This window comes from Oncorhynchus nerka, linkage group LG27, assembly GCF_034236695.1.
Source record: "Oncorhynchus nerka isolate Pitt River linkage group LG27, Oner_Uvic_2.0, whole genome shotgun sequence".
Lineage (NCBI taxonomy): Eukaryota > Metazoa > Chordata > Actinopteri > Salmoniformes > Salmonidae > Oncorhynchus > Oncorhynchus nerka.
The window spans coordinates 75,132,415-75,156,058 of record NC_088422.1 but is presented as its reverse complement, the minus strand read 5'-3'; the positions used below and the strand labels follow the sequence as shown (position 1 = coordinate 75,156,058).

The following is a 23,644-nucleotide window of genomic DNA, read 5'->3' as shown; positions in this document are numbered from 1 at the left end:
TCTCTCCTATCATTGCTATGCAGACGACACACAATTAATCTTCTCCTTTCCCCCTTCTGATGACCAGGTGGCGAATCGCATCTCTGCATGTCTGGCAGACATATCAGTGTGGATGACGGATCACCACCTCAAGCTGAACCTCGGCAAGACGGAGCTGCTCTTCCTCCCGGGAAGGACTGCCCGTTCCATGATCTCGCCATCACGGTTGACAACTCCATTGTGTCCTCCTCCCAGAGCGCTAAGAACCTTGGCGTGATCCTGGACAACACCCTGTCGTTCTCAAATAACATCAAGGCGGTGGCCCGTTCCTGTAGGTTCATGCTCTACAACATCCGCAGAGTACGACCCTGACTCACACAGGAAGCGGCGCAGGTCCTAATCCAGGCACTTGTCATCTCCCGTCTGGATTACTGCAACTCGCTGTTGGCTGGGCTCCCTGCCTGTGCCATTAAACCCCTACAACTCATCCAGAACGCCGCAGCCCGTCTGGTGTTCAACCTTCCCAAGTTCTCTCACGTCACCCCGCTCCTCCGCTCTCTCCACTGGCTTCCGGTTGAAGCTCGCATCCGCTACAAGACCATGGTGCTTGCCTACGGAGCTGTGAGGGGAACGGCACCTCAGTACCTCCAGGCTCTGATCAGGCCCTACACCCAAACAAGGGCACTGCGTTCATCCACCTCTGGCCTGCTCGCCTCCCTACCACTGAGGAAGTACAGTTCCCGCTCAGCCCAGTCAAAACTGTTCGCTGCTCTGGCCCCCCAATGGTGGAACAAACTCCCTCACGACGCCAGGACAGCGGAGTCAATCACCACCTTCCGGAGACACCTGAAACCCCACCTCTTTAAGGAATACCTAGGATAGGATAAAGTAATCCTTCTCACCCCCCTTAAAAGATTTAGATGCACTATTGTAAAGTGGCTGTTCCACTGGATGTCATAAGGTGAATGCACCAATTTGTAAGTCGCTCTGGATAAGAGCGTCTGCTAAATGACTTAAATGTAAATGTAAATTACTTTCCTGAACAACTTTTAACAGCTCATTGCAGTGTCCAACCTATCATGATGTTCGGAACTGTACATTGGTGACAACAGTATGTAACATGCCCATGGATGGGGAAAAAGTCTAACCTTAGAGTTACGATCATAAAGCTCCTTGAGCTGCAGGTTCTTTCCAGACTTGCTAGCCAGGTCCATCCACTTCCCCTTAAACCACTTGATGGTGGGCTTCTTCAGCAGTGAAGCAGCATTCACTTTAGCCACAAAATTGATGTTCTCACCTGGACAGAACAGTAGAGAAACATGCTTTGACATGCCTATAGCATCTTTATGAATAGCTTGCATGAATGGTTATGATCTCTGGGGTACTGTTCCCTAATGTTACCATGTCTGGTGTCTAACTAAGTCGCTCTGGAGGAGAGTGTCTGCTAAATGACTAAAATGTAATGGTGTCACTCACCCACAGTGACCTCCCCACTCTGGGGTTTCTCTGTAAACAGGCCAGTGAGGTCTGTCTTCATGTCAGGAGCTTGACTTTCTGGGAAAGGAACAGGAAATGTTAAGCAGGACAGAGCTAGGGAGAAACTGGGAGCAAGTAAACTACCGAGGATTGTTAAACCATCTGTTTTTTGTGTTTTTTTCTTCACAGAAGCTCTGTGGAAGGTTGTGAGGCTGATACAAAGCTAAATTGTGATACTGGCAAGCGCAGTGCACAAGTTTTTCATTGAAGCATGTTACGATGTATCCATTTCCATGCATTGTGACCCTACAACATCACCACAAGCGTGTATCCAGTAGCTCAAAGGATCGGTGGAACAATCTGTAAACATTGGTCTAACCATCAAATCCTGGAGTGTCATGTGCCTGTATATTGGCACCTGGCTGAGGTGCTGCTGGTGTAGTGTCCGCTGCTGCAGGGGTCTCTGCTGGGGTTGGGGCCTCCGCTGGAGCTACAGTGTCTGTAGCAGCTGGATCTGAAGCTGCTGGGTCCCCACCCTGGGCTTCCTCTGGTAACAAAGAGTTAACAATGGGAGACTCGTAGAACTGAATGTTTCTCTGGTTAGTAGACTAAGTGTACCTTCGACTGTAGGCCATATACACTGAGTCTACGAAACGTTAGGAACACCTTCCTAATATTGAGTTGCACACCCCCCAAGGCCCATGTTGACTCCAATGCTTCCCACAGTTGTGACGAGTTGGCTGAATGTTGGTGGTGGACCAAAGAAAAACTCAGATAATACTTTAATTCCCTTTTGACCCACATTTTAATTGCATAGACAATCCGGGGAAATCCACAATATCAAAAGTGTCACACAAGCAGGAAGATGGCATGCTTTGGGGGGGGGGGGGGGGTGTTAATGCAGGAACTAATGAGATGATCGAGGAGGGGCATCATGCAGGAACCAATGGGATGCTCAAGGGGTTACATTTTGTGGTGAAACTTAGCCTATGCGCATGCTCTCTCTTAACTCATAAAATGTCTTAGCATTTGAGAGTGCTTTGTTTCCATAGGCCTATCTTCCCTCTCATTAGCTGGAATGGTCCCACCTGATCTCACCTCTTCCTGCCTGCCTTCCATCTTTAAAGGACGTGTATTTCCATTGTTGGAGCGGTAAATAGACGATCTTGTAAATATAATAGACAATCTTTTGCTAGATGGCTCTGAGTGGGCCTATCTGTAATGTATTCGTGCGCGGGTGCTTTCTAATAGTTGTAGGTGGCCTTCCCGTGAGGACGCCAGTATTATGAATGACTCGACTGTGAATTGTGAATTAAATAAGTTCTGATGATTATTATGTCTGCTTTAGACTATTATTCCACATTGAAGGGTAATGAAGGATTTTGGAATGAATATGCATTTTACATTACCAGTTATTGTTAACTGTCATTTTGACAGAGGTATGTCCCAGGGGGGAGCTATAAAAATATAATCGCCTGTTTCGGTCATTTTTAGGAGGCTGATGTGAGCCTGTTATACCCCAACCTGAGTCTGGAGTAGACAGATTTTCCTGCCTCTAGGTATTTTCTTTTTCATTATAAGTGTTATTAGAAGTTTGGAAATGTCTATTTTTGATTACTTTGTCAATATTGTCAAATGAATGTCTGGATCACCATTGACATGAATAAAAGCACAACTTCTGCACCTGAACCTGCCTGCCTCTTGCAACAGTTCTGCCCTTACCACTGCTACAAGGTCCCTATTTAACACATTTGTCTACGCTTATCTTGCAAATATTTCCATTTATCAACTTTGAACGGATCAAGTTTCCATGTGCACTGTGTTATCTCCTGTCAGATGCCTCTTGTGACTATTTATCCTGAGCACTTGCTGCTGTGGTTACTCATGAGGAAACAATCTGTTTGTGTCAGGCCAGGGTGAAGGTCATCAGTGAGGGTTTGATGTGAATCACAGCAGCCCTGGACAGGCTGGAGCTGCTCCAAGTCTGAGCTCTCCACAGCCACTGTTTCTCTCTGACCCCAGACATGTTTCCATCTTATCAAACCACACACAGCTCCTACTGCCAGGCTGAAAGGGTACATGTTGCTGTGTGGTCAACTATGTAGGTAATGTTACAGTACACACTGTGCTCTGTGCTTGATGAAATTAAACATACTGAATGACTGTCTACAACAGACTGTGATTGAGGTGATAACAAGCAGCAGTGCAACAAACAGTGCTCAGTGATCAACAAACATGTTTATGGTGTCTGGTGGCCTCTGTGCTCGGTGCTCCTCACACTGGGCTCATAGGTGAGTATGGCTCTGGACACAGGTCTACAGCCTCATAGACTCCCACCTTTCTTTTCCTTCACTTCCTCCTTCACTTTCTCCTTCAATTCCAATTTGACTTCCTCCATGACTTCTTTCTCCTTCACCTTTAGGTCAAACTTGACTTTTGACCCTCCGGCAATCACTGCATAGGCAGTGCCGTCCTCCTTGGTGACTGCTTGGATGGTAAGTGAGTGCTTGTTTCCATCTGCCTTGATCACAAACTTGTCGTCAGAGACAAGGTCCTTTGTGTTGCACTGCCATCTCACCTTCGCATCAGGCTTCTCTGTCTCTGTCTCAAAAACTACTGTTGCCCCTTCCTCTGCCACCTGAGTCTTTGGTTTCTTGGCAAATGCTGAGACTGGAGAGGGAAGGATGGGTTAGAATGAAATTATTCCCTTTAAGATGCCCAGTTTGTCATGGATTTTTGCAGTAAATTGTGATGTAAAATCTTTGAGGTGCACTATGATGATACACGATAGTAGTTCTATTATCAAAATGTTAGCACTTCAGAAAAATTACAAATACAGTTATACAGTGCATTCCGAAGGTATTCAGACCCCTTTCCTTTTCCCATATTTTGTTACGTTACAGCCGTATTCTAAAATGGATTCAAGAAATTGTTTCCCTCATTAATCTACACACAATACCCCATAATGACAAAGCAAAAACAGGTTTTTCGAAATGTTTGCAAATTTATAAAAAATAAATAACTGGAATACCTTATTTACGTAAGGATTCAGACCCTTTGCTATGAGACTTGAAATTGAGCTCAGGTGCATCCTGTTTCCATTGAGCATCCTTGAGATGTTTCTACAACGTGATTGGAGTCAACCTGTGGCAAATTTAACTGATTGGACATTGTTTGGAAAGGCACACACCTGTCTATATAAGGTCCCACAGTTGACCGCACATGTCAGAGCAAAAACCAAGCCACGAGGTCGAAGGAATTGTCTGTAGAGCTCCGAGACAGGATTGTGTCAAGGCACAGATCTGGGGTAGGGTACCAAAGCATTTCTGCAGCATTAAAGGTCCCCAAGAACACAGTGGCCTCTATCATTCTTTAATGGAAGAAGTTTGGAACCCCCAAGACTCTTCCTAGAGCTGGCCGCCTGTCCAAACTGAGCAATTGGGGGAGAAGGGCCTTGGTCAGGGAGGTGGCCAAGAACCCGATGTTCACTCTGACAGAGCTCCAGAGTTCCTCTGTGGAAATGGAAGAACATTCCAGAAGGACAACCATCTCTGCAGCAATCCACTAATCAGGCCTTTATATTCAGGGGTGGCAGGGTAGCCTAGTGTTGGACTAGTAACCGGAAGGTTGCAAGTTCAAACCCCCGAGCTGACAAGGTACAAACCTGTCATTCTGCCCCTGAACAGGCAGTTAACCCGTCATTGAAAATAAGAATTTGTTCTTAACTGACTTGCCTAGTTAAATAAAGGTAAATTAAAAAATATACGAGTGGCCAGATGGAAGGTATTCCTCAGTAAAAGGCACATGACAACCCGTTTGGAGTTTGCCAAAAGGCACCTAAAGGACTCTTAGACCATGAGAAACAAGATTATCTGGTCTGATGAAACCAAGATTGAACTCTTTGGCCTGAATGCTAACGATCACTTCTGAAAGAAACCTGGCACCATCCCTACGGTGAAGCATGGGGGTGGCAGCATCATGCTGTGGGGATGTTTTTCAGCAGCAGGGACTCCTAGTCTCCTAGACTAGTCAGGATCGAGTGACAGATGAACGAAGTAAAGTACAGAGAGATCCTTGATGAAAACCTGGTCCAGAGCACTCAGGACCTCCGACTGGGGCAAAGATTAACCCTCTAACAGGAAAACAACCCTAAGCACACAGCCAAGAAAATGTAGGAGTGGCTCAGCCAGAGCTCAGACTTGAACCCGATCGAACATGTCTGGAGAGACCTGAAAATAGCTGTGCAGTGACGTTCCAATCAAAGTGACGTTCCAATCATCCAATCTGACAGAGCTTGAGAGGATCTGCAGAGAAGAATGGAAGTAACTCCCCAAATACCAGCTTGTAGCATCATACCCAATAAGACTCAAGGCTGTAATCACTGCCACGGTGCTTCAACAAAATACTGAGTAAAGGATCTGAACACTTATGAAAATGTGATATTTCCGGTTTAAAATGTTTCTAAATTTACAAAAAATTCAAAATACCTGTTTTTGCATTGTCATTGTGGGATATTGTGTGTAGATTGATGAGGGGCAAAAAAACATGTTTTAATCCATTTTACAATAAGGCTGTAATGTAACAACATGTGGGAAAAGTCAAGGGGTCTGAATACTTTCCGAATGCACTGTATATACAGTAACCTTAATTGTACCCCTATTTTAAATTCAGTTGAATTAATCAAGTGAAATTGATAAATGCTGAAAAGGCTGATCTTATCATTGCCATCATCTGCATTGCAGTGGGATGATATCAGAGCTCTCCAATGTGTTGTTAATGAGAGGTTTTTATTGTCTAATACATTTCTCCTCTCTGTGAGTCGTATCAGGTGTTTTATTACCCTCTAACCAGGGAATGGTTTCCAATCAGCTCATTACATCACAAATTAAATGACCTCCACATGGAGCAAGACGACCCTATGGGTTTAAATATAGAATGCATTTGTGCCCCACTAATAAATGCACTCAGCAGGCAACCCCAGTGACAGGGGCACAGGTAGCACAGTAGAGGGATTAGTGAGACACTATTTTAGTTGCGCAGGGAGCATAAAAAGAATGTTACGCCTGTTCTGGGCTTCCAAGTGTGCTCCCCTTTCAGGCTATTGATGACTGGTATCTCCTCCTTAACCTCAACTGTGTATTTATTGGGACTATTTATATTACATTTCACTCAAATTCATCCATATAAAGTAAAGTAAATGAGAAAAAATATATAATATGAGGGTTGAACCATATTTTGAACTAACAATCGTTATTGTAAAAAGAAAAGGAAAAAATAACAAGCAAGCAAAGCAGTTAGCTAGCATTAGGACCAGGAAGTGTTTACCCAATTAACTTATATAGTTCACCTGTATCTTCTAGTTCTTGTTTTATTTCAGTCCAAATAGTTCACCACAAACTATTTCTTCATCAGTTGGGGAATTCAAAACCCCTTTTCAGATGCAGTGCAAAGCATCTTTGTATCAGTAGAGAGACTCATTCTACATTTAAAAGACACTTCAACAAAAAACAGATTTACAGAATAATTATCTGTTGATAACAGGGTCTTGATGTTAATGCTGAATTACTCAAACAGCCCATGACTGTTGTACTTTGGGAGATCTTGAACGCTAGATGTCTTAGCAGACATATTGTATCTGAGTAACTGATACTGGGAGGAGGCTGCATTGTCATCTGATCTGTTGAGTTGCTCTTTCCACAGTGAATGGCAATGTTTTCCGTCTGACCCAAAAAACTGGAAAGTCATTTGTCTGGTTAGAATCCTGTGAGGCATTTCTGGATCATCTGCACATGATGAGTGATGTTTACACATGAACTCAGTGGTGCATGAAATGATGCACTTTGAATTTAGAACTTAGGCTTACATACACTCCCCTATGTATTTATTTGGACAGTGAAGCTAAAACTTTGAGATCAAATGTTTTATATGAGGCGACAGTACAGAAAGTCACCTTTTATTTGTGGGTATTTTCATACATATCTGTTTTCCTGTTTAGAAATCAATGCACTTTATGTATCTAGTCCCTCCATTTGAAGGTGTCATAAGCATTTGAACAAATTCACTTACAATGTTTAACATTTTGTCAAAAGTTTCGTATTTGTTCCCATATTCATAGCATGCAATGACTACATCAAGCTTGTGACTGTATGAACTTATTGGATGCATTTGCAGTTGGTTTTGGTTATGTTGTGCCCAATAGCAATGAATGATAAATAATATATTGTTTCATTTTGAAGTCACTTTTATTGTAAATAAGAATCAAATATGTTTCTACATTAATGTGGATGCTACCATGTTTATAGAGAATAATGAATTAATCGTGAATAATGATGAGTGAGAAAGTTACAGATTCACAAAGGTCATGACCCAAAAACATGCTAACCTCTCACCATTTTGTTGGGGAGGGGGGTATGATATTTATTCCTCTGTAACTTTCTCACTCATCAATAGTCACGATTCATTCATTATTATTTGTAATCAAGTGAATTGGTCCAAATATGACACCTTCAAATGGGTGGACTAGATACATAAAGTGCTATCATTTCTAAACGGTGAAACAGATCATACCTGGGAGACTAGTCAGGATCGAGGGAAAGATGAATGGAGCAAAGTACAGTGAGATCCTTGATGAAAATCTGCTCCAGAGCACTCACAACCTCCGACTGGGGCGAAGGTTCACCTTCTAACAGGAAAACAACCCCAAGTACACAGCCAAGACAACACAGGAGTGGCTTCAAGAGAAGTGTCTGGAAGGTCCTTGAGTGGCCCAGCCAGTGCCCGGTCTTGAATCCAATCTAACATCTCTGGAGAGACCTGAAAATTTCTGTGCAGTGACTCTCCCCATTCAACCTGACAGGGCTTGAGAGGATCTACAGAGAAGAATGGGAGAAACTCCCGAAATACAGGTGTGCGAAGCTTGTAACGTCATACCCAAGAAGACTGGAGGATCTAATCGCTGACAAATGTTCTTCAACAAAGTACTGAGTAAAGGGTCTGAACACTTACGTAAATGTGATAATTTTTTATACATCTAAAATTATTTATAAAAACCTGTTTTTGCTTTGTAATTCTGGGGTATTGTGTGAAGATTGATGAGGGGGGGGGAACAATTTAATCCATTTTAGAATACGACTGTAACATAACAAAATGGGAAAAAGTCAAGGGGTCTGAATACTTTCCGAATGCACTGTACACTCCCTTTACAGTTTCAATGGATCAAATAGACAGAAAAACTGCACAGAAGACATGCATAGCTAATATGAAGCTGAAGAGGCAGGCATTGGCAAAGTTCCCCCTTGTAACAGCAACAACTGTCAAACGTAACCTCTCTGAAATGCAACTGTGAAGACAAGAAACTATGACATGAGATGATCAGTGATCAAAAGTCCCACCAGTCCCACAGGTTGGGAGGGATTTGTTATTACAGAGGGAAAAGGGAGAGGAGGTAAAAAATCCCGCGACATCTTTAGATAGCAGCTGGAGATACAGTGATGCTGAAGTAAAATGAGATGGAATCTGATCGGGTACGCTTACCTGTTTTTTTGACCGGCTCTGGCATCCTGATTGAATGTGTCTTCCAGAAAGTAACCAACAATAAATAACAGGCTCCTTCCTAGCTCACCACTTGCGTTTAATAGTGGGGCTCCTGAGCAACCCCCCTTCACAACAGCACTAACCCAACCTCTTTTGTCATGATGTCTAGACCCAATCCCCTTTCTGTCCGGCAATGAGATAATAGACGTGCACCTCATCCCTCCCTATCCCCCCACCCCACATTAACACAACGCCCAGACCCCTCTGACCTCCTGCGGACCATATTTCAACCATCTCTTCTCCCAACACCTGAGCTGCATGACAGGCAAAGCGAGGGAGGGAGGGAATGGGAGGTGGGGGGTTAAATTTAGAACCTGAGTCCAGCGAGGTCTCCTGCTCTTTCTAGATTTGTACCGCTGCCTGGCCTTGTAAAAAGTAGTAGCCGCTTCAGAAAACAGCAGACAGGAGACTAGAGCAATTATTTTATCTGTTGGCAGGAATGTGAGTGCTTTTCCCCTGGTGAACAAGGACTTCCAGGACTTTCAGGAATCCTTCTATGGCCGTATGCACAGCTTTCCATCATCCATCTGGTAAATGTAACATTAATTTTCTGAACAGGCAGCACTGTAAACAGCTAAATATTTTTCCTTATGTTCGTAATGTAACAATACTTTTTCATGTAAAACAAGTATTTCAAATGACAGTCAATTTGACATCAGAACCTAATTTCCCTAGGAAGTAATACACATATATGTGGGACCTTTACCCTCTCTAAATAAATCCTGTTCTGGTTGAATCATACACTGTTGCCTGACACACTGGAGCTTAGCATCTTATTAGTAGGGGCCTACCATCTGAAGCCTCGGCTTGGTGGCATAGCGAGGACATGACAGACTGACTGGAGTAAAATATTATGTAGTTTGGAGGCGGGCGAACTATTTTGGTATAATAAGGCATGTCTGACCCTGATCTTGAACACGACGTCCTGATCATTTTAGGGCTTTTCTTTTTGTGTTTTACCTTGGCCTTGTGTCTGCCCAGTTTTCTCAAGTGTCCCAGCAATTACCGTAAACTACAGTACCAGTCAAAATTTTGGACACACATACTTTTTCCAGGATTTTTCTTTAATTTTACTATGTTCTACATTGTAGAATAATAGTGAAGACATCAAAACTATGAAATAACAGTAGTAACCAAAAAGTGTTAAACAAATAGAAATATGTTTTACATTTGAGGGTCTTCAAAGTAGCCACCCTTTGCCTTGACGGCAGCTTTGCACACTCTTGGCATTCTCTCAACCAGCTTCATGAGGTAGTCACCTGGAATGTATTTCAATTAAAAGTTAAATAGTGTAATTTCTTTCCTTCTTAATGTGTTTGAGCCAATTAGTTGTGTTGTGACAAGGTAGGGGTGTTATACAGATGATAGCCCTATTTGGTAAAAGACCGAGTCCATATTATGGCAAGAACAGCTCAAATAAGCAAAGAGAAATGACAGTCCATCATTACTTTAAGACATGAAGGTCAGTCAATTCGGAAAATATCAAGATCTTTGAAAGTTTCTTCAAGTGCAGTCACAAAAACCATCAAGCGCTATGATGAAACTCATGAGGACTGCCGCAGGAAAGGAAGATCCAGAGTTACCTCTGCTGCAGAGGATAAGTTCATTAGAGTTAACTGCAGCTCACATTACAGCCCAAATAAATGCTTCACAGAGTTCAAGTAATAGACACATCTCAAAATCAACTGTTCAGAGGAGACTACGTGAATCAGGCCTTCATGGTCGAATTGCTGCAAAGAAACCACTATTTAAGGACACCAATTAAAAGAAGAAACTTGCTTGTGCCTAAGAAAGACAAGCAAAAGACATTAGACCAGTGGAAGTCCAAATTTGAGATTTTTGGTTCCAACCGGATGATCTCCGCATGTGTGGTTCCCAACGTGAAGCATGGAGGAGGAGGTGTGATGGTGTGGGGGTGCTTTGCTGGTGACACTGTCAGTGATTTATTTAGAATTCAAGGCACACTTAACCAGCATGGCTACCACAGCACCCTTCAGTGATACGCCATCCCACCTGGTTTGCGCTTAGTGGGACTATCATTTATTTTCCAACAGGACAATGGCCCAAAACACACCAGGCTGTGTAAGGGATATTTGACCAAGAAGGAGATTGATGGAGTGCTGCATCGGATGACCTGGCCTCCTTAATCACCGGACCTCGACCCAATTGAGATGGTTTGGGATGAGTTGGACCGCAGAGTGATGGAAAAGCAGTCAACAAGTGCTCAGCATATGTGGGAACTCGTTCAAGACTTTAGGAAAATAATTCTAGGTGAAGATGGTTGAGAGAATGCCAAGAGTGTGCAAAGCCGCCATCAAGGGAAAGGGTGGCGACTTTGAAAAATCTAAAATATATTTAGATTTTTTGGGGTTACTAAATGATTCCATATGTGTTAATTCATAGTTTCTACAATGTAGGAAATAGTAAAAAATAAAGAAAAACCCTTGAATGAGTAGGGGTTTCCAAAGTTTTGACTGGTACTGTATACAGTTGAAGTCGGAAGTTTACATACACCTTAGCCAAATACACTTAAACCCAGTTTTTCCCTATTCCTGACATTTGATCAGAGTAAATATTCCCTGTCTTAGGTCAGTTAGGATCACCACTTTATTTTAAGAATGTGAAATGTCAGAATAATAGTAGAGAGAATTATTTATTTCAGCTTTTATTTATTTCATTTTAGCTTTTATTTCCCACATTCCCAGTGGGTCAGAAGTTTACATACACTCAATTAGCATTTGGTAGCATTGCCTTTAAATTGTTTAACTGGGGTCAAACATTTCAAGTAGCCTTCCACCAGCTTTCCACAATAAGTTAGGGGAATTTTGGCCCATTCCTCCTGACAGAGCTGGTGTAAAATCAAATATATTTATATAGCCCTTCTTACATCAGCTGATACCTCAAAGTTCTGTACAGAAACCCAGCCTAAAACCCCAAACAGCAATCAATGCAGGTGTAGAAGCACGGTGGCCAGGAAAAACTCCCTAGAAAGGCCAAAACCTAGGAAGAAACCTGGAGAGGAACCAGGCCATGAGGGGTGGCCAGTCCTCTTATAGCTGTGCCGGGTGTAACTGAGTTAGGTTTGTAGGCCTCCTTGCTTGCACACACTTTTTCACACATTTTCTATAGGATTGAGGTCAGGGCTTTGTGATGGCCAATTCAAATCTAATCAAATCAAATGTATTTATATAGCCCTTCGTACATCAGCTGATATCTCAAAGTGCTGTACAGAAACCCAGCCTAAAACCCCAAACAGCAAGCAATGCAGGTGTAGAAGCACGGTGGCAATTGACTTTGTTATCCTTAAGCCATTTTGCAACTTTGGAAGTATGCTTGGGGTCATTGTCCATTTTGAAGACCCATTTGCGACCAAGCTTTAACTTCCTGACTGATGTCTTGAGATGTTGCTTCAATATATCCACATCATTTTCCTCCCTCATGAACCATCTATTTGGTGAAGTGCACCAGTCCCTCCTGCAGCAAAGCACCCCCACAACATGATGCTGCCACCCCCATGCTTCATGGTTGGGATGGTGTTCTTCGGCTTGCAAGCATCCCCCCTTTTCCTCACAACATAACGATGGTCATTATGCCCTTACAGTTCTACTTTTGTATCATCAGACCGGAGGACATTTCTCCCAAAAAGTATGATCTTTCTCCCCATGTGCAGTTGCAAACTGTAGTCTGGCTTATGGCGGTTTTGGAGCAGTGGCTTCTTCCTTGCATTTCAGGTTATGTCGATATAGGACTCGTTTCACTGTGGATATTGATACCTTTGTTATGTGGCAGCTTCGGCTGCCACATAACTGGGCTGGGGCTGGGGGTGGGTGGATGGTGGGGGATGGGGTGGCCTTGTATGCTGCCAGTGGGCCCAGTAAAGTTTCCACGTCTGCCCACATGTCTATATATTATCTGGCTCGGCCACTGGGGTTCTGCGTAGATGGCTGTGATTCCCAGAGGATTTGCTAAAGCCAGTCTGTGATGTGCTGGAACAATGTGAGGATGAGTCAACTAAAACCACATGATGTGTGAGAAATAGAAATGCTTTCGAGTTCGTCACGTGCAGATATGTAATTGAGTCATGCCAACATACAAACATGCCAACATGTGTTATACAGAGAGCACACAGAGTACGGAAGAACAACTGGTCATATACACTTTCATACAGTTCAAACAGGGGTCTATGATTGAGAGCATGGGAGAAATATCCCTGTGTTGGTATTCCTAGGCTAGGAATAGATTGCACCCTAGCTCGGAGGAGGCAAGGGTCTGTGCTATATCTCAGAGCACAAGCAGATGATAAGGGCTGGGTGACAAGCCTCTTCACCCTCTCCCATTTCAGGAACAAGTCAATGGGTTGTTACAGGGAAGTAATGGTCAAGGGGACAGTCCAAAAAGTTTGCAGGTTAAACCACCCAATGTTCAGAAGGGTTTACTTCCCAAAGTCTTGAGCTAACATGAGTTAGTATGTAATACACATGTAATACCATCAATCAAATATACAAGCTTTATAACATGGCTTGGCTGAATTCTCAATTCTGATTAGCAAAAGCTAATGTATAATATGTTGTGTTTGTGTGCTGCTACACCAAAGGTTAAGCAATAGGAATTGCGTATCCAACGTCAGTGCATCTCAGAGTGTCAAATCAATTTCATTAATGCTAAAGAGTTCTTTATCATATGCTTTTTGTTTGTTTACATTGCATCCAAGTCTAATCGATGTCAAATGTGCACAATGGTCAGTGAGTCCAACAGTGCGTAGAAGTCAGTGAAAACAGCCAGCTTTAGGAAAGGAGATCTCTGAGGACTTCTAGTGGTCATCTGTATTACCACTCCTGTAAGCCTTCTGGTGATAATGATTGACAGTATCATTTGAAACGGTCCTGTTTCTACGTACTATAGAATGTAAAAGGTCCAGATGTGATTGTGCAATTATTGAGTTGTAGGAGCAAAACTTGCTAATTGTCAGATTCCATTAAGACATTGGCTTTGACGTTCACATAAATGCTTTTTACAAAAGCAGCAAAAACAGTTATTGTTGATTTGAACACAATCAATAGTTATTACATTGATAACCATCTTGCATACTATATACAGTTAACTATCTCTCTCTCTCACAACCCTTTTCAGGACTTCCACTATGTTTCTCCCTCTACAAATGGGAATATGGCCTCCTCTCCAAGTGAGACCTCCCCCCGAGCACTTCACCACTGAACTGATAAGTCAGCTTCTTCTTGACCTTTTTGACCTCGCCTGTCTTGCCGTAGTTGCGAAGAGCCCGTGCCATCTTCTGGTAGGTCATTTTCTTGCGGTTGCCCTTCTGTACGCCCCACCGATGTGCCAGTGCCTCCTTGTGTTTCGAGGAGAACTGGAAGGTGCCCTTGTCCCTGTCCACCCACCAGATACTGTCCTTCATGTCCCCATTCCTCAGCAGATCCAGCAGGAACTGGTACAGACGGATCTTCTTCTTGTTGCCTATATTAATGTTGACAAAATGACAAAATGGTTAAACATGCAATGAATCAGTTGAGGAGGTTCCCTAACTATGATCTACATGGTGTAGGATTATTGTGACCTCAAAAGCTAAATCATCATGTGAGATATTAGGTACGCATTTATGAAAGAATTCCCTACCCAATTCTCCCCTTGTTACTTGGGCAATGTGGTCTCTCAGACACTCCTCATCAGACACTTCTAGTGGAGGGCTGCGGCCTCCTGGCTCCTCGTCGTCTGAGCTCCTCATCGTCTGAGGAGAGGGGAGCAAGTAGCCCATGGCACGGGGGTAATATGGCACCTTGGACACAACAAACAACAATAACCATGTACAATACAAAACCATTACAATTACAACCAATTACAATACATTATTTTTGGAGCAGTATTCACTGAGAAATTACAACTAAACAAATTAGATACCATGCTGATCATGTTATATACACAGTGAGGCGCAAGTGTTATTAATGACGGCAACCGTTTTTACTCCCCCAATCATTTATCCCCACCCCAGGTGGCTGGTAGCACCTTAATTAGGGAGGACTGGCACATAGTAATGGCTGGAACGGAATAAATGGAATGGTATCAAACACTCCATTCAAGCCATTATTATGAGCTGTCCTCCCCTCAACACCCTCCTGTGAATACCCACTCCCTCGAATTTATCAAGTGACAGTGGAGTTGAATGAATACTTATGTGGGAGAAAAAGAGCTTCAACGCAGATTTACTTAAAGTGTAGTCAACTTTGTTCTAAGGGCAGAAAGAATCTGATTGGTTTAGGGCAGAACCAATCCGATTGGTTTCTAACTCTAAATCTTGTAAATAACTTTGAGTTACAAGTTGTAATGTTTTAAAATCCTTTTTGTGCTACAGTAGTCAAACAAATGTGACAGTATCTCTAAGATACAACTTGTCTCCTGACTTGAAGCGAAGAGTAAAATGTAGCAAACTAGCAGCCTTATGCTAAGCTAATCAGAGCAAGAAAGCTAAGCTAAGCATTTAGTAACCTCTTAGCTACTCATGTTGAATTAATAAATAGTATATTGAGTCATAGAATAGAACTAGCTGGGTCTCTAATATACCTGTAAATCGGCTCCCATTTACTTTATCAATAATATTTAGTTAAATAAGCTATATAAACTTCTGGGGGAAGAAAAGTAAAATGGTCATTTCCATGTAAAAGGACCCATGAGCACCAACACGTGAAGTTCATAGGAGAAATTAAGGCAAATATACATTTTTCAACCATTTGCCATCCTAAAAATGACTATAATGTTAAGAAAAGACCCCTGCCAACTAATATCAACACGTTCATATTTACTTTTGGGTACATGTTTCTGCCTTCTGTAAGTTTAAGAAACATTGCCATGTGCTTTGAAATTCCGTTACCAAAACCCCACATATCTTTAAGATATTTTCTCATTTCTCTCCCTCATGATGGAGGATAAAGAAAGGTCACAGATGTAACAAGTACACCTATCAATTATTATAGTATTTTACTGATATCAATTTTGTTAATAAATTATTAAAAATGCTTAAAAACCAAATTGGTTACGGAATTTCCCAAAAATCGGTAAAGGAATTTCTGCTATTTAATTGGCTACAACGGGAAATCATAGTAGTCACAAACCACAGTTGGGTTCACAAGTTTGGACAGCACAGTACTATACAGTACAGTAAATAAAAGTTGAGTAGAGTTCAGCACAGTACAGTAAAGAAAAGTACAGTACAGTCCTGTATTGTAAAGTACTGAACTAAGCTCTACTTTACTGTACTCGATTGTACTCTACTGTTCTGTGCTCTGCTGTACTGTACTCTACTGAACTCTACTGTTCTGTACTTTGATGTCCAAACTTCTGAAACATAGACGTACATCTATGACTGGTTCAGATTTGGTTAGTTTCGGACCAAGCAAATGTGGTCTTGTTTGGGGGCAGAGCTCATTAAAGTAATAGCCGTGTAGAATAATCCCCAAAATATGCAAAGGAGGATATTGCATTTGTATACCTTTGTGTACCTATTTAGGATAGATCCCCATGAAGAGAATGACATTCATATCCATAATTATCCATCTGTGTAGTACAGGACTTAGATCAGGGACCCATGATGAAATTCTGTTACATTTTATTTTTTACTAGTCAAGTCAGTTAAGAACAAATTCTTACTTTCAATGATGGCCTAGGAACAGTGGGTTAACTGCCTTGCTCAGGGGCAGAATGACAGATTTGTACCTTGTCAGCTTGGGGATTCGAACTTGCAACCTTTCGGTTACTAGTCCAATGCTCTAACCACTTATAAATCCACTTCACCTATTGTAGTTCCATAACAAAAAAATATTTTTTTCAAAGTCAAGGTGTCATGTCATAGCTGACACCCCCTTCTTTCTGTAGACATTGTTGAGTCCTAATTCTGAAATTTTACAGAAATTCTGTTACCAAACTTTGAATCTGCACAGGTCTTCTAGTAAATGTGTTTTTGTTAAATTTTCTGTGTAAATTGTTAAACTTAGCCCTTGTGCACTGTATGGTTTGTTAAACTTCAAAATATTTTTTTGTTTGTTTGATATACATTTTAAGCTAAAAATCTGAGTCGTGGAATTGCCCTTTTCTAAATTCTATTGTTATCGTCACCCAAACTAACATTTACTGGCATATTTGAGACCTAGCTAGCTAGCTCTGTTCTTTGACTCAACATTAGTAAAATATAGCTATCTGCTAGCCAACTCGTTCTGTTTAGCTTAGCATTTTATATTGATGCCCCTGGAGCAGCATAACTATCCATCCCTGTTGTTTTTGTCATAAAGCTTATTCAACTTAACATTTCAATAAAGCATATGTTACCTGACTTACTTGTATATTTGACACCTAATTAGCTATAGTAGTTATATTTATTAATTCAACATGAGTAGCTAAGAGGTTACTAAATGCTTAGCTAGCTTTCTTGCTCTGATTAGATTAGCATATCGCTGCTAGCTTGCTACATTTGACTCTTTGCTTCAAGTCAGGAGACCAGTTGTATTTTAGAGGTATTGTCACGTTTGTTTTCGTACTCATAATAACAACATGTAACTCAAAGTTGTATTTACATGATTCTCAGTTCAAACCTTCGCCATGTTCTTAAGAGTAGTATATCTGTTAAACTCTGCCCACTGACCTGTTCTTGACAATACAATCATCTCAAGTTAGCCCAGCGGTCGCAAAGATTTTAGGACACCGCCCCGCTGCATGAGGTGTGATGTGTGGTTGCTGTTATTGCAGTTTGACTGTTTGGCTGTGCAAAATCCTGGCAAAACATTCAGCACACAGTTCTAAAAACCCACTGTTTCTGCTCTGAGGCAGTATGTCAGTTCCATTTAAAAATAGAAAAGGCATCTTTAAGGATATTCTCATCCACGCTCATTAATTAATGCTCTCTGTTTAAAGTGTAATATTACACTAAGAAGACAGACAATGTTCTCTGTGTGTGTGTGTGTGTGTGTGTGTGTGTGTGTGTGTGTGTGTGTGTGTGTGTGTGTGTGTGTGTGTGACATAATGTTGAGGAGGTCACTTCTGGTTAAAAAAAGAATTATTTGTTCATCAGCCGTTAGTGAGTTGGCAGATTATAGTTCTGTAGCAACACCAGCAGGCCCCAGTTAGGAAAAGGCCACAATGTCAAACCATCTGTGTGTAGGCGCACCCTACATCCTCCACGCAACATAGCTCACCAGTAACAAACAGTAGCCCAGATATGCTTTCATACTAATTTCTTTATCTGAAGCCAGATGGTTGATTTGATGTTTATCTGTTATTAAGCATTTCTGAAGCATTGCTATTGCCACTAGAGGGGACAGGTAAATGAATTCTGCTACTTGCTTTAGTCCTGAACATTCAGAACATTCTCTATTAGTCATGTACACTACATCTGCTTGAAAAGAATGACCAACTCAAACACTTTGTCTGTGTTAGAGGAAAAGAGAGGTCAGGGGTCATGGGGTGGGCTCACCGGTGGGGATAGCACATGGTTGTGTCCCCCAAGGCCAGGGTCCAGAGAGAGAGTGTCAACATCGCTGTAACGAGCCATACTGGATAGATGTAGTTGCTGGACACTCTGGAGCTCAGTGAAGTGGCCCTCTTGGAGGTTGTCAAAGTCCAGAGGATGAACATGATGAGTGGCGTGATAGTCCCAGTGTTCTGAACAGAGAGACACATTTTAATTGTTCATTGAGTAAGAGGTAGGTCTGAAGGAAGTGTACACTAAATGGCAATGTTCAGATGGCATAGAATAGAGAAAACCTATTTGACTACAGATTCCAAATACACAATGTCTGCTATTCATTTAAAGTGTTCAGCAAAATGTTTTAGGCAATTTCCTGTTCACACATCTTTGCTTTGGCAGTTGTCTTTTTCTTTCTTTTTTAGCCTGAATGTCACAAATGTGTTAAAACGTGTAGAAACCCAAAAACTTTCTGCATGTAAACATGTTTTAGTGATCTGTTGTGTTCTGTCCTGAGACTGCACCAGAGAGTTGCCATTCTTAGGATTTTATATTTATCAAGCATATTGTAATAATTTAGTTTGTTAAATGGAGCAGAGCCTATATAATTCTACAGCTCCTACTAGTAATTACCAGTTTATTCTTGCAGTAGGATCAGTTGATTACAGGAGAAAATACAACCGAACCTCTCCATTTCAATAAACCCCAGGGGGGAAAGTTGTGCCTGACCGAAATGGCATCTGTTTCCTGTACTCCATGGGGGCAACATGCTTGGCTCCAGCTGCAGTGTCTTTAGACTTTTTATGTAGAGTATTGTCTTTAATATAGCTACTGTGTGTGATTTCCTCAGGCCTGGTCAAACACATATCTAGTTGGGCCGGCACTATTCACTTCCGTATAAGTGATTTTCAAATTGTTTATTTCGTCTACAATTATGTGATGGTAAGTTCATCAGAGAAAGCAAAATCAATTTTAAATGTATATCATTGTATCATAGTTACCAAGATTAGCAATAGATAATACATGAGGTATTAATACTAGGAAAAATGTTGTAGTGTTTTAAAGCTCACCTCCTTGACTCTCTGCATCGATGACATAGGGATATGAATATTCTGACATCTGTTGTCTATAGATGTCGGGTTCGTACATGTCTTCTGATGCCTGTTAAAACAACAATAATATACTCAACTGAAATCATAACAAAACTTCACATAATGTTGTACTATTGTTTCCAAGGAACTGACACTCAACATCTATATACAAATTGCTTTCTTCCCTTGATAATGTTTGTTGATAATGACATTGCTGAACAACATTTTGAGCTTTTTAAACTTCATTGACATTTACTATAATACTTTTGCTGGGGTTTTTTCATGGTTGGTCATAACCTTACAAAATTGATTGTTGTGAAAGAAAACATATTGTTAGTTGTATAAACTATTATGTTAGAAATATTGTTATTTTGACAGTATGTAGACCACAAAAGTACCAACATTGTGTACCAGTTTAAGAGTTTGAAATTGAATGATGTTACAGTAATCTATTAATATATTTGAATTAATTATCATAATTTGAAAAATTCTATGTTAATATGAAATTCAAACTTGAATTCAGTGAGCTTGAGATGCTTTTTCTGTATAAGTACATCCTGTGGTATATAAACAAGTACATAAACTCAACAAATAACCACATACATGTATATACTTGGGCCTATAACTGAATTAACACAAATTGTTTGACACATTGTGTACTTACAGGACCAGGTGAGATGAGGTACCCCTCCATTCTGTACGGATGCAACATGAAGGCTTCTTCTTGAACCGACCTACTTCAGGCACTTAGCTTCAATTGTTTCTCACACTCTTTCAAAACTTTTCCCGCACCATTGCACAACGTTTACCAAATTTCCTCTCACCAAACGAAACCCAAAATGTCTCCCTCTGCCTACACAACTTTATCCACTTGTAAGCCAAGCTATTCTCTCAAATTTTGTCTATGAAAATAAAATAAATTAGCCCTACTCAGTGACTGAAAATTAAAAGGGAACCTGATATTTTGACTTCTGTATATCTTTGTGGGTGTACACATCTCAGTGTGTCTGGTGGCGGTTCCTGGTCATTGGTGATTTGTCAGGGGGAGATTCTAACATCTCACATTTATTAAGGCTCAATTGCATCGCCTCCCAAACCAGCCAATCATTTCAAGGCCTGTCTTAACTGTCAGTCTTCTAGCATAGCATCATCTGTCAGTGGATAGTATCTTTCCATCTCATTGTGACCCTTTTTCCAACCAAATTAAATGTTTTTTTTTGTGTGGCTAAAGTGCAGGTATCCATATGCATATACCTTGCATACACTATACAAATCTATATGAATATTACAAATCTAATATTAAACATTTTTAGCATGTTTCATTGCCAGATTGATAGTCGCCCGGTCCACGTTATAACAATTGTATTTTGCATTTAACATTGTCATCTCGCAGACCAGTATCAGTGTGTACATTGGATTTGGTGTTCAGCAAGGTTCGGCACTTGGACCCCTGTTATTCCCTATACTATGCTATCCCTTCAAATAAACTGGTGTAAATATGTCAATTAAAAAACAAACCAGTAGCTTGAGTTCTAGCCGTATCAATTAAATAACTCACATACATCGATGAATTCTGCTATATTTCTATCCAAACAATTGTTTCATCTGTGTGTAGATTAGCTGGACAGATAAAATCATGACACTGCCTTTTTGCAATCCTGCAACGGCTGTGGAGATTAAGGGAGAGGAGATAAAATACCTCCTAAGACAATAGTAGTGTCGGTGGGGGGATTCTTGAGAAATCGCAAATGTTTTAATCTATTTTCTGACCAAATGTGTTTTTCTCACCATTCACCATTCTTCCTCACAATGGGTACAGGGTACAGTAGCTCTGCTACTAGACTCTTCCGACCCTCTCTTCTGACCCTATGGGCTGGTTTACAGGACACAGTATGAGTATGCTTTTTTATCCAGGACTAGGCCATGTCTGGGAAACCAGCCCTATCTGTCTCAGGTATCTCTCCCTGACACAACATCTCTGTTTTAACTTGAAGAGAAGTGAGGTCACAAGCCTAGCCTCCAACTGACAGTATAGATTTGGACAGAGGAAGAGTGCATCAGTCTGATAATGACCAGATACTTGAAATACTGTAGACAGTAAGATCCAAATCGCACTGAAGATAATTTCGGAATGATTATTATATTCCCTTGGTTGTTCAAAGCTTAATATAACACACAACCAAAAACCATGTAGTCAAATTTGCTCTATTATGGCTGTCCATCAATTCTATTGTTTTTTCTCTCCTTCATCTCTATCAAAGACTATGTTGACTATATTTTCTGTGAATTGTCATAACCTTACCTGATAATATTTTATGTGCTAAGGAGCACCAAATACAGTGTATTCTTTGTTTAATAATCAACATTAACAAAGGCAAACAATCAGTTTGACTTACTGGTTGCAGTATAACAATCTTAATTTGGTAGACCTGTGCATTTGATGTTGGTGTACTTTGTTGGATTTTAGTTTACGTGGCTTTTCAGTTTGCCTTGCTTGCATGGTCTGGGGTTATAATTTGAGTCCCTTGCATCCTTCTACCACTTGTAGGTCTGCTAAAACCACACAGCCTGTCCATGGCCCCCATGTTAATCACAGCTGTCTGAGCAAAACTGATGACATTTCGTATTAATACACTATGTGCGTTACAGCAAGCCCAGCACGCTATTTTCACCACGGCTATTTTCAGAGCACACAAACGACTCTCTTTTAGAATATATAGTTTTTTCTCAAACACAAAAATATGCTGTTTTGTCATAAATCATTCAGGTTTCCCAGATCTGTTTAAAATGAACTATTAGGTGGAGATTGGTGGACATCTCAGTAAGAGGTCAGTCTCTCAGCCTCATGGACAGCACTATAGTTCGTTTGATGAGTATGATATAGTGTCATTTCTGTTCCCCTGTACTTTGCTTTACAGAGTACATCCACATACAGGTCTACTACATACTACATAAGGCTTCAGATTACTAGGCCTTCGACAGCTAAAAACAAGATGAAAGTTAAACAGGCGTCATTGTGCTCATCCCTTTTTGGGAAAGACAAGAACACACTTTCAGTTCTGTGTTTGAATGAATGGCTCAATACATTAAATGTGTGTTTCTTACAATGTAAAAAACTACAGGAAATAGGCAGATAACATTCCAACAGAATCAGGCCTATAATTTGGTTTTACATTTCTACTGTTAGTCAACAAGGCGGTGTCAGAGGAAGGCCCTAAAAATGGTCAAAGACCCCAGCCACCCCAGTCATAGACTGTTCTCTCTACTACCGCATGGCAAGCGGTACTGGAGTGCCAAGTCTAGGACAAAAAGGCTTCTCAACCGTTTTTACCGCCAAGCCATAAGACTCCTGAACAGGTAACCAAATGGTTACCCGGACTATTTACATTGTGTGCCTCCTCCCAACCCCTCTTTTACACTGCTGCTACCCTCTGTTTATCTAAAATGTATAGTCACTTTAACTATACATTCATGTACATACTACCTAAATTGGCCCGAACAACTAGTGCTCCTGCACATTGGCTAAACGCATTGTGTTCCCCCCCCAACCCCTCTTGCACCCTTCTGCTACTCTCTGTTCATCATATATGCATAGTCACTTTAACGATACCTACATGTACATACTACCTCAATAAGCCTGACTAACAGGTGTCTGTATATAGCCTTGCTACTCCTATTTTCAAATGTCTTTTTACTGTTGTTTTATTTCTTTACTTACCTACACACACACACACACACACACACACACACACACACACACACACACACACACACACACACACACACACACACACACACACACACACACACACACACACACACGCACCATTGGTTAGAGCCTGTAAGTAAGCATTTCACTGTAAGGTCTACTACACCTGTTGTATTCAGCGCAAGTGACAAATAAACTTTGATTTGATTTGATTCAGTCTTGACCATCATCATTTTCAGCATCACACATGCACACACACACACACACACACACACACACACACACACACACACACTCACACACCCACACACACACACACTATGTAAAAGA

General features: G+C 41.2%; 2 protein-coding genes and 1 long non-coding RNA gene across 3 annotated transcripts in view; 1 reads left to right on the top strand and 2 right to left on the bottom strand.

Annotated features, from left to right (window-relative positions):
- Nucleotides 1–9,167, bottom strand: part of LOC115112415 (myosin-binding protein C, cardiac-type-like) — a 39,197-nt gene extending 30,030 nt beyond the window's left edge. The window contains exons 1-5 of the mRNA XM_065011996.1: nt 8,989–9,167; nt 3,793–4,125; nt 1,835–2,002; nt 1,456–1,533; nt 1,128–1,276 (exon numbers count right to left, since the gene is read on the bottom strand). Coding sequence (XP_064868068.1) covers nt 1,128–1,276; nt 1,456–1,533; nt 1,835–2,002; nt 3,793–4,125; nt 8,989–9,013 — 753 coding nt within the window. The 5' untranslated portion in view covers nt 9,014–9,167. The remainder of the gene's footprint in view (nt 1–1,127; nt 1,277–1,455; nt 1,534–1,834; nt 2,003–3,792; nt 4,126–8,988) is intronic.
- A 3,937-nt stretch (nt 9,168–13,104) lies between these two features.
- On the bottom strand, nt 13,105–20,358 carry LOC115112418 (transcription factor PU.1-like). Its single transcript, XM_029639475.2, has 5 exons — nt 20,270–20,358; nt 19,585–19,675; nt 18,524–18,711; nt 14,683–14,842; nt 13,105–14,523 (listed from the first exon to the last, which is right to left on the bottom strand). Exons 1-5 carry the CDS (start codon nt 20,315–20,317, stop codon nt 14,201–14,203), a joined length of 810 nt encoding a protein of 269 aa, XP_029495335.2. The 5' UTR covers nt 20,318–20,358; the 3' UTR covers nt 13,105–14,200.
- LOC115112419 (uncharacterized) lies at nt 14,829–23,526 on the top strand. Its single transcript, XR_003860934.2, has 2 exons — nt 14,829–19,456; nt 20,272–23,526. It is a non-coding gene; the product is annotated as an uncharacterized LOC115112419 (long non-coding RNA).
- The last annotated feature ends 118 nt before the right edge of the window (nt 23,527–23,644 follow it).